Raw genomic sequence first — 9280 nt, forward strand, 5'->3', positions numbered from 1 at the left:
GGTTTGGAACTATTTGAGTTTTAACACCAACACCAATTTATCTACTTACCACATTGATGAATCTGAGAAGGCCACCTACACATTCTGAGTCTCAGTTTTTCCATGTATAATGTGGGAAGAGACTACTTGCGTTACAAGTTTGTTGTGAGAATTAAGAAAACATATGTAAAATCCCTAGTACAGAAGCAGGCAGATAATGCTCCCTTAAGAGATGTTAGTTCCTGGCATCATAGAAAACACATATCAAAGTTACTGCAATAAAAATGTTGAAATTTACTACAAATGTTCCTTGAATTTTCTTTTCTCCTTACCACCTTTTGCTTTTATCTCTTTCTCTGGCTATTTATCCTACTAGTTTCCACTGAAAATAATAACTCCCATTATTAGAGCATGTACTTTGTCCTAGTACTTTACATACATTATCTCTAATCTTGACAGTAGTGAATCAAAGCAGGTAGCAACCATTTTACAGGTTGGGAGATGTGTGTTCAGAGAGATTAGTGACTGGTCTATCCTGTTAGTGTAAGACAAAGCAAGAATAGCATTTTGATGCAACTGGTGGGGGAGGAGAAACCTCAGTGGCGTTGTTTACTGTTGGAATTTTTCTTTCTCAGGAGAATTATGAAAGACATACTGTTGTTTTAAATTTCAAACCACAGTTACCTGTGTAACTAAAGAACCTGTAAGTCCCTCAATAGGAAAAAGTGGAAACTGACCCAGAGGATGCCAGACAGCAGGATATATCCAATTGCAGTTCTTACCAGCATACAGGTAAGATAGTGCTCTTGAACTTCACGTAGGCTAATCCAAAATTGAGATTTTTAGATGAAATTAATTCCAATTAAATTTTAAAAATACTTTAGAATTATGGAAGTAGAAGATGAGATTCAAGCTAAGTGGACTTTTCTTTCATCATTATAAAAGTCTACAAAGCCCAAATATCTACCATTATCTTCACCATTCCCTTTCTCCACTTCCCACTGCAATCTCTTTTTTCTTTTTTTAATATAGGTGATCCAATTCTGATCTGCTTCACTATCTTTATTAGGTCATAATGAAACTATTTTTGTTCCTATGGAAACACAAAAGTTGCAAAGACATGTCTGAGGATGTTGGTTGCAGTCTGTTTATAATAACAAAAAAGTGCCTGTCTTTATTGCTGATGTCCAGCAATAACGGGAGTATTACCCTAAGTGGAATGCTATGCTCCAGCTAAAAGAAGAGATAGGGCTGTAGGTACTAACATAGGGTAATGTTGACAATATATTTGTATGTTTCAAAAGTTAAGTTGCAGGATGATACTCAGGATATAACCTTATTTTTATATAAAAATAAAGAGAAAAGACTTTTTATAAAGGAAAAACCCAGAAGGAAGAACACCAACCTATTACTAGCGGTTATTGAATTATTGTTTGGAGTGGTATCACAAAGGACTTTTTGCTTTAAACATTTCCATATAATTGTGAGATTGGGCCTTATTTTTTTTTTTTAACAATGAGCCAGTTTTATTTCTATATTCAGAAAATAAAATTAAGATTTTTTAAAGTTGAAATTCACATCAAATTGATCAGTACTCAAGAGGGTATGATAAGTTATTAATTGAAATTGTTGGGAATATTAGTCTCTGTATTCTAGGTACTTTGTCCTGTGTTTGTTTTCACAGCTCAGAATCATTTTTCTAATTATTGACTTTGCGTGAAGTTTTCCTCCTTGTGTAACAGCCTGCTGGCCTTGGAACCCAGCCGCTCTGTCTCCTGATGTACTGGTGCTTCCTTTGTCTTAACTTGGAAAGATCCCACCCAGCGTGTTACAGCCACTTCGTTCTTCTATCTGTAAGATATCAGTATCACATCTATGGTTCCCAAGTACAATTAAAGCAAGATGAAATTTTTTAAAAATTGGCCAGGTACTGCGGGTCGTGCTTGGAATCCCAGCACTTTGGGATTGCTTGGGGTCAGGAGTTTGAGAACAGCCTGGGCAATATAGCAAGACCCATCTCTATTAAAAATAATAATCATAAATTTTTTTCTCCCTGAATATTTAGATCAGATACTTACTTTACCTTCATTCTCTAACATGTATTCTGCACCTGCCTCTTCCCAAGCACTTGATAGGTGAGGCACAGTCTCTGTGCCAAGGTGCGGAAAGCATCCTGGTAGAGACAGACAGGTGGGCCGCAAGAGTGACAACACAAGGTGACACCTGTATTGTTACACGTGCTGTCTTAGAACCCAAATGTGTGTCTGTATTAGATGATGGAAGTGCGAAGATGAGTAAGATATGATCCCTGACCCCAGAGGCTTATAGTCTAAGCAGATATCCAGTAGAAATATGATACAAACCATACAGGTAATTTAAATTTTTCTAGTAGTCACAATAAAAAAAAGAAATAGAAGAAATTAATTTTAATCATATATTTAATTTAACTCACTATTTAATATTATCTTGTTTAATTTTTATTTTTTCTGGTTCTCTCTCTTTTTTAAACTCTTTAAAAATATTTATTTATATATTTATTTACTTATTTTTGAGACAGCATCTCACTCTGTCACCCAGGGTGGAGTGCAGTGGCTCGGTCATGGTTCACTGCAGCCTCAACCTCCTGGGCTCAGGCAATCCTCCTGCCTCAGCCTCCTGAGGAGCCAGGACTATAGGCACCTGCCATGATGCCCAGCTAATTAAAAAAAATTTTTTTTAGATACAGGGTCTCCTTGTGTTGCCCAGGCTGGTCTCAAACTCCAAGTGATCCTCCTGCTCCTAGGCCTCCCAAAGTGCTGTCATAACAGGTGTGAGCCACCACACCCGGCCTGTAATATTATCATTCCAACATATGATCTCCAACAAGAGAAACATGATCATTGAGGTATTTTATGTTATCTCTTTCATGCTATTTCACATGTAGTATGTATCTGTTATTTACAATACATCTCTATTCAGACTAGACACAGTTCAAGTGCTCAGTAGGCACACGTGGCCAGTGGCTACCACATTGAACAGGGCAGATCTAAGGGGAAGATGAACTTATAAATAGATCATTTTGCAACAACATATTCAGAGCTCCCATAGGGCATGCCTAGCCTAGGTAGCTGTGGGGGATAGTCCTCACTTACTGGGCTGGGATGTGTGGGGGAGGAGGGAAGGGTCAGGGAAGGCTTCCTGGAGGAAGTGGCATGTGATCAGTGGTAGGCAGATGCACTGTGGGAAGACCATGTTTAGACGTGAAATAGACCTGAAGATGTGCTCAGTGGCTTCAAACACTGCAGTGCATGAAGGGCTCATCACTACTTTGGTGGTTATAGCTTAAAAAGTAAAACAGAAGAACAGAATGTTTTTTCTAAGGGAAGCTTTTAGAGGGTAGGACAGGAATGAAGTAGAAGGGGAAGCGCAGAGGAAGGGCCAGTAGAGAGGGAAGCTTTGCTACTCAAGGGTAAACTTGACCTGAGACCAGAAAGGTAAGGAGCATTTTGCCTGGGCAGTACCCAGTTAGTGGAGGGCAGGCTGGATTTCAGCCCCTGGTGGGCCCTGCAACTAGGCCTTTTATGGATTCCACGGGCTGCACAAACTTGCATGGTGGCATTCATTCTGCTGTTCTGTTAGGCTGCCCCCTCTTAGGCTGGGCTGTTTCTCCACATTTACATGAAAATAAGTGTACTGGAGCTGGTTAGAGAATGGGACTCTGATTATCTTTTTCTGGGGTTTGTCCATAGGTGTAAGTTTCTAAGTGTGCTTAAACCTTGCCGGGGTGCCCCATAAGGACCAGGGAAAAATACAGTCCATGCCTTCTGGGGGCCTGTCTTTCCAAACACTAGCTTTAAACTGGCATTGCCATTCAAAGGGCATCCGTGCTTGCAGACCTGGAGAATGAATGCCACACGTGCTTAGCATATGTCTAGGCTGTGGTTATCTGAGCAGGCCACCAATCCACTGTGCAACCTTCGACCAGTCACCTTGCCCCTGTGCATTTCCTCTCTTCCTCTGTGAAAGTTGGGGTTGGGATAGATGACAAAACTCACGGTGTTGTGACTAGGAATCTGTAACTAACTGGAGCAAACTTGCCCTTAGCAAACAATGCCCTAGGCTGTCCCCAGTCTCCAGCCCCCAATGACCATACACACAAACCTGAACATTTGGTCCTCTCAACCTCTCCTGAGCAAACTGCTTGCTGAAACCCAGGGAAATCTGGTTTCAGATTTCCTTACGCAACAGTCTTTTCCTCACTTTTTTCTGCTGGTGCTTTAAGAAACACAATATTGGCAAAAGGGATTATGCTCAGAATAATTCCTAGGAACTGGATGGACCAGTTTGTTGAGAAGCCCAGGGCACCTTCAATTAGGGACTGGCATCTCTCTCCTCCCCCAGTGCTCCCCTCTCGCTGGGATGTGATGAGATGACAACCAGGAGTCAGGCTAGGTCACAGGATGAGAAGTCTCAACTGGCTGAAGCTGCCTGGGACAGCTCTAGAGTATCCTTGCCTTGGCCTCGGCTCACTGGGGCTTTAATAATGCAATAATAACCAGCTTCTAAAGCACACAAGGCTTTTGGAAAGAAGGAGATAAAAGCGACTTTGTTCTGTTCTTGCCCAGAACAGCATACATCCATAGGTGTTCCCACAGAAACTGGCCACGTGGCTGCGGCTGTTGTTGGATTTCCCCTCCTTCTCTCTTACTGAGGCGCTATAGATAGCTTAGAATGAAAACGGCACCCAGAAGACACACTTTAAAAAGAAAGGAGAAGGCCGGGCGCGGTGGCTCATGCCTGTAATCCCAGCACCTTGGGAGGCCGAGGCGGGAGGATCACAGGGTCAGCAGTTCAAGACTAGCCTGGCCAACATAGTGAAACCCCATCTTTACTAAAAATACAAAAATTAGCCGGGTGTGGTGTCACACGCCTATAATCCCAGTTACTCGGGAGGCTGAGGCAGGAGAATTACTTGAACCTGGGAGGCAGAGGTTGCAGTGACCGAGATGGGGTTTGGGGGTGGGGAGAGAAAGAAAGCAGAAGAGGGAAGAGCAGACGGAGAGCTGGATGTGCTTTCTGCTGAGCGCTTCTCTTCCAAAGACTGCTGGCCCCTGCAGGGTGCTGTGTCCACTCCATCAAAAAGTCATCACCGGCCCACTGTGACCCTTACTGCAGTCAGAGCGTGGGTGGCTGCCCAGACAAAACCATTTCTCCTCCACGCTCTGCATTCTGCAGACCTCATCACCGCACACCCCGTGGAGGGGCAGCCAGTGCTCACCTTGCCCTCCCTACCACTGGGACCCTGCCCTGCCTCCCTCCCCGCCCCCAGCTTCCCGGCCCCCACTTGCCCAAAGGCCTAGGTTATACAGTGGCTTCTTCATCCCTAATTCATTCATTTTGTTCTTTGCAGAAGGAAAACCCCTCTGCTTAGGGCAGAAACCACTCTCCACTACGTAGAGTCCAAATTGAGAACTGGATGGTGGGTGGGATTAACCCAGATGGACCCACTTCTGCCTCTTGTGTTACAGAATGAGAAACAGAGCCCGGAGAGCAAAGTGATGGGGCCAAGGAGACATAGCTGGGGGCATGGTGGGAGCTATTAAGCCCTATGCTTATTGCTATGTGTGTGTAAAAACAACAAGGTGTTCATTTATAACCTCAATTATCATCTTAAGGAGCGTGGGCCCTATAAACTGTGCTGGGGGAGGAGTGGGTCTTTATTTAAGCTGTGTTGTGGGTTGATAAAGAAACTCTTGGTGGCTGACCAGCAATAGAGGAATTTGCAGAACATGTATGTCTAGTAGGTCTTTTTTTTTTTTTTTTCCTTTAATTATTTGCTGTGAAGTCCTTCTCTCTCCCTCATGAAACTGTCAGGAGATTCTTCAGTGCTCATTAATGTTATGTGAGTGGATCTTGGCGAGGCATTCGAGTTGCTGAGATCTGTGTCCAAGTTGACATGCCGTGAACAGACAGCTGCTACAAATGCCTGGTTGAGAGAATGAGGAGTCAGCTGTCACATGTCTACATGTGACATCTGGGTGCTACATGGAAGTCCACAGGGGGCTGACAGCCCTTGTCATAATGGGCCTATTTAGAACTGATTTTGAGTTTGCACGTGGTCTTATAGCTGTTTCCAGTCAGTCAGAAAGAGTTGCAGCATTTCCCACAGCTGCATGCCAGGCGAGATATCTTTGGCTGTCTTTCTCAGCTTCTGGGCTGTCTGGACGGAAGCCTCCCTCAGGCCATTCTAATTTGCAGTTCCATTTACCAGTGGGCTGCTTTCATGTTCCTCTCTCGGCCAAACATTACTCCTACATGCTCACTACATCATTGTGGGACTGGGACAATGCATGCTTCAGCATTGGGAAATGGAATGTCTTTCAAAAAATTCATTATGTTAAAAATACTATATTGATGGTTTCTCCTCCCTGTTCCAAACTGCTATGGTTTCCTATTGCCTATGATATCAAGTCTAAGGTCTCGATCCTGTTATTTAAAGTCATTTACTTTTTGGCCTTAACCCACATGCATTCATTTATTCATTCATTCACCAAATACCACTTTGGCCAACAAATTTAAGGTGCTTCAGTAACTTTTATCTCCTACTTAAAATAATTTCCATTCTACCTTTCCCTGAGGAGTCCATGAGAAATTTCATCTTTATGCCGCCATCCATGCTAATCTGGGCTCCTGGATTTCTCTTTCCCTCTGCCCTGCCTGGCTGAATCCATTTCCCTCAGCTCTTAGCTCTCAGTGAATAGCATTCAAACAGTCACCTGGAAATGAAGTTCAAGGAGTGGCTGTAAGGCTATACCTGGATTTAGACCAGAGCTGGCAAGACATCAAGTTCCAAGGCAGATCCAGGGACTAGCTGCTCCACCTCTCTTGTTTTGGTTGAATGGTCTCTCTTTTTCTCATGCTATTGTCACTTATGTTGAGTGTTTGCTCCACTATTGACCAGCTTGTTCTATCTACTCATGACTTTGGCTTACTCATGGTTTTGGCTTGCCCTGGACTCTCTGATCCCTCCGTTACCTTAAAGTAACACTGGAGGCAAGTCTTTTAGCATCTGCCTGTGCTGCCAGCTCTCTCATTTTGGTTTTTCAATTTCAGATTCCAGAAAGGAATCTTGTTGATGCAGATTATCTTTTTATGTGGGTCCAAGTTGTAGATCTCAGGCTGCCCAAATATGAACCACAGCCTTGAATCAGACACTTTTTCTGGTTACTCAATCTTGTGGCTGGTGGACAAGAATCCAGCTCCCTCAGTGGGGACCTGAATTGGGATACTTCCATATGGGCAGCTTCAGGCACGAGCTGGCACACACCTGGATTACAATGGCCTTGAAAGCCTAGCTTATGTCATTGCTGGGCACAGTGGCTTATGCCTGTAATCCTAGCACTTTGGGAGGCTGAGGCGAGCCGATCACCTGAGGTCAGAAGTTTGAGACCAGCCTGGCCAAGATGGTGAAACCCTGTCTCTACTAAAAATACAAAAATTATCCGAGTACGGTGGTGCATGCCTATAATCCCAGCTACTCAGGAGGCTGAGGCACAAGAATCACTTGAACCTGGGAGGTGGAGGTTGCAGAAAGTTGAGATCTAGCCACTGCACTCCAGCCTGGGTGACAGAGTGAGACTCTGTCTCAAAAAAAAAAAAAAAAAAAAAAGAAAAAAGAAAATAAAAAAGCCTAACTCAGGTCATATCTCCTCTGTATTTCTCTTCTCAATTACTTCCTCACTTATTTAGTATTTATACTATTGTACTGTATTTTTAGTTATTTATGTCCATGCATTTGTCTTTTGTAACCTAGATGATTAATAACTTAAGTTCTGAAACTTAAAATAGAAGCCCAAGAGCCATAAAACCAAGGCTAAATGACCACCCAACCTGAATTCTTAGTGGCATTATGATTTCAAATATTCTCTAGTACTGTCCCTGGAAATTGTTGAAATATTTCAAGAATCCCAATGTTTTTGAACTTTTGTCTGCTTCTCAGAATATCTCGTATGTGGAAGTGACACAAAAGTTTTATGTCTCGCTCTCTTTTCCATTTTGCAAGATGGCGGGTAAAAAAGTTGAGAAGCCAGATACTAAAGAAAAGAAACCCGAAGCCAAGAAGGCTGATGCTGGTGGCAAGGTGAAAAAAGGTAACCTCAAGGCTAAGAAGCCCAAGAAGGGGAAGCCCCATTGCAGCCGCAACCCTGTCCTTGTCAGAGGAATTGGCAGGTATTCCCGACTTGCCATGTATTCCAGAAAGGCCATGTACAAGAGGAAGTACTCAGCTGCTAAATCTAAGGTTGAAAAGAAAAAGAAGGAGAAGGTTCTTGCAACTCTTACAAACCCAGTTGGTGGTGACAAGAACGGCAGTACCCGGGTGGTTAAACTTTGCAAAATGCCTAGATATTATCCTACTGAAGATGTGCCTCAAAAGCTGTTGAGCCACGGCAAAAAACCCTTCAGTCAGCATGTGAGAAAACTGCGAGCCAGCATTACCCCCGAGACCATTCTGATCATCCTCACTGGACGCCACAGGGGCAAGAGGGTGGTTTTTTTGAAGCAGCTGGCTAGTGGCTTGTTACTTGTGACTGGACCTCTGGTCCTCAATCGAGTTCCTCTACGAAGAACACACCAGAAATTTGTCATTGCCACCTCAACCAAAATCGACATCAGCAATGTCAAAATCCCAAAACATCTTACTGATGCTTACTTCAAGAAGAAGAAGCTGCGGAAGCCCAGACACCAGGAAGGTGAGATCTTCGACACAGAAAAAGAGAAATACGAGATTACAGAGCAGCCCAAGATTGATCAGAAAGCTGTGGACTCACAGATTCTACCAAAAATCAAAGCTGTTCCTCAGCTCCAGGGCTACCTGTGATCTGTGTTTGCCCTGACGAATGGAATTTATCCTCACAAATTGGTGTTCAAAATGTCTTAAGAACCTCATTAAATAGCTAACTACAAAAAAAAAAAAGTTTTATGTCTCAATTTTTGAGGTTGAAAACATGGCTGCAGTATTCCCTAAATGTGGTGATAGAGGGCAGTTGACATTGGAGAGAGAATAAAGAAGCAGAATGTTTGGTGTGGTAACTCATTGGCTATAGGGGAAGAGGAAGAGTGTAAACTTTATTAATAGAATTACCCATGTTTTCAGCTTGGGTGCTTAGATGGGAAATGGGAAGAGAATTCTAAAATCAGAAAATGGGAGGAAGGTTGAATGTGATCCATATTTTATAGACCTTCAATATTACATAGACAAAATTTATTTAGTGCTCACTCTTCATCATGCACTGGGCTAGGGCAGTTGATACCAACGTGAATA

The 9280-nt window shown here is 43.0% G+C and overlaps 1 protein-coding gene across 1 annotated transcript; it reads left to right on the forward strand.

Annotated features, from left to right (window-relative positions):
* The first annotated feature begins 488 nt into the window (after nt 1–488).
* Nucleotides 489–8898, forward strand: LOC710287 (large ribosomal subunit protein eL6-like). Its single transcript, XM_028829988.2, has 3 exons — nt 489–771; nt 1664–1832; nt 8021–8898. The coding sequence occupies exons 2-3, from the start codon at nt 1758–1760 to the stop codon at nt 8834–8836; spliced, it is 891 nt and encodes a 296-aa protein (XP_028685821.2). The 5' UTR covers nt 489–771; nt 1664–1757; the 3' UTR covers nt 8837–8898.
* Nucleotides 8899–9280: the final 382 nt, after the last annotated feature.

This window comes from Macaca mulatta, chromosome 1, assembly GCF_049350105.2.
Source record: "Macaca mulatta isolate MMU2019108-1 chromosome 1, T2T-MMU8v2.0, whole genome shotgun sequence".
NCBI classification, from domain to species: Eukaryota; Metazoa; Chordata; class Mammalia; order Primates; family Cercopithecidae; genus Macaca; species Macaca mulatta.